This window comes from Vicia villosa, unplaced genomic scaffold (genome assembly GCF_029867415.1).
Source record: "Vicia villosa cultivar HV-30 ecotype Madison, WI unplaced genomic scaffold, Vvil1.0 ctg.001551F_1_1_2_unsc, whole genome shotgun sequence".
NCBI classification, from domain to species: Eukaryota; Viridiplantae; Streptophyta; class Magnoliopsida; order Fabales; family Fabaceae; genus Vicia; species Vicia villosa.
Window position 1 is genome coordinate 725 of NW_026705661.1, and position 2,039 is coordinate 2,763.

Here is a 2,039-nt window from a genome sequence, read left to right on the forward strand (position 1 = left end):
TCAAGAGACACACACTCGTGCTTAAAAGCTTAGAATGACAATTAACACAAACAACCTATTCCAACACAATCATCAAGGACAATTGCTTGGAGTACAAGAGACAGCTACAGAACTATGGTTCTTCACAATTAACAATCTTTCTCTCTGCGTTGCAAATTAGGATTGCAGTCTTCTTATATGCAGCTCTTGGGCCTTGGGCTATTTTAGAAAAAAATTAGGGTTAACCAAGTTAACCTAATTTACACGCCATCTGGTTGTTACAGAATGTTCTGTCAGCAAAATCTTCTGGACGAAATATTCAACACACAATAAAAGGTTTCCTAAATTGTTGATTGAGAGAAATCAAGAAACATAATTAATACACTATAACAGCTCCTGCTGTCACACAAGGATGTCATGAAATTGGTCATGACATTCACTACAGAACCTGTATTAGCTTAACACATATGCAACTTGCATAACACAATATCAAACATATCATGACATCAGTCAAGACATTACACACTCAGGTATGTTTTACCACAAATGCAGCCAACATGAAAAACATCTTCAATCTCCTCCTTTGGCAAATTTTTGGCTAAAACAACTTGTCACACCATATCAGAGAAACACTTGCAGTAGAAACAAAGTAAACAAAACACAATCAGAGCTAATACAGTACAGACAACATACACCACCAGTATGCACACAGTGCTCAAACAGATCAAACCAACCACACCACAAGAGCAACACAAGCACAAACAGATCAACGCAAAAATAAGCACATCAGATTTGTTGATCACACAACCACCATACTTATTGTTCTGGGGTGACATTACTACTCCCCCTGTTTGGCCACAAAAGTTGCCAAAGCAAACTACTGTCTTCTCCTTTTTTTTTTAAATCTATGGTTCCTCAAGGATGCAGATTTCTAACTTGCTCCGCAAGTTTTCAAACTGTGTAGCGTCAAGAGCTTTTGTGAAAATGTCAGCTAGCTGAAGTTCGGTGTTGACATGTTCTAAGCAAATTACCTTGTCTTCGACGAGTTCTCATGTCGGATATCAATATGTTTGGTTCTGTTATGCTGAATTGGATTTTTGGAGATGTTGATAGCACTGAGATTGTCACAATACAAAGTCATGACATTCTGTGGAACATTGTATTCAGTCAACATTTGTTTCATACAGACCAGTTGAGAACAACTATTACCAGCTGCTATGTACTCTACTTCAGCAGTTGATAAAGAGACACAATTTTGTTTCTTGCTAAACCATGATATAAGATTGTTTCCTAGGAAGAAACATCCTCTAGATGTGCTTTTTTTGTCATCAGCACTTCCAGCCCAGTCAGCATCACAATATCCAGTCAGAACAGGGTCATTACCATTAGTGTACAATATGCCATAGTCAGAAGTTCCATTTACATATTTGAAGATTCTCTTGACTTGGTTTAAGTGACTTACCTTTGGCTCTGCTTGATATCTGACACATGCTCCAACTACAAATGCAATATCTGGTCTGCTGGCTGTTAGATATAGCAAGCTTTCAATCATGCTCCTATACAAACTCTGGTCAACACTTATGCCCCCTTCATCTTTGGATAGCTTTATATGTGTTGGTGCAGGATTTCTTTTGTGACTCGCGTTATCCATTCCAAACTTTTTCACTATGTTTTTGGCATATTTGCTTTGAGACAAAAAGGTGAAGTCTTCCATTTGCTTGATTTGAAGTCCAAGGAAGTAAGTCAATTCTCCAACCATACTCATTTCAAATTCAGTCTGCATTTGACTGGCAAAGTGTAACACCCCACACATAATTGACTAGTATATTATGCATGAAACGTTAAATTGATATTGAGTACATACACAAGTCAAGGTACAATATTTGATCCATATAAAATACAACATGAAATTCTACTAAGAAGCATAATACATGAATCTTCAATGGATCTTGCACAGCGGAATGTCAAAACCAACGAGGTCTTCGAGTCAACACCACTTCAAGTCATCAATCCGAATCTGCTATCTATCAAAAGCTACTAAACTGCACCTAAAAAAGATA

The 2,039-nt window shown here is 37.4% G+C and overlaps 1 protein-coding gene across 1 annotated transcript; it reads right to left on the reverse strand.

Moving 5' to 3' along the window:
* Positions 1-1,010: 1,010 nt before the first annotated feature.
* LOC131635788 (secreted RxLR effector protein 161-like) lies at positions 1,011-1,744 on the reverse strand (the record flags this gene model as incomplete). Its single annotated transcript, XM_058906433.1, has 1 exon — positions 1,011-1,744. A coding segment is annotated over exon 1 (734 nt), but the record flags the coding sequence as incomplete, so codon positions are not given.
* Positions 1,745-2,039: the final 295 nt, after the last annotated feature.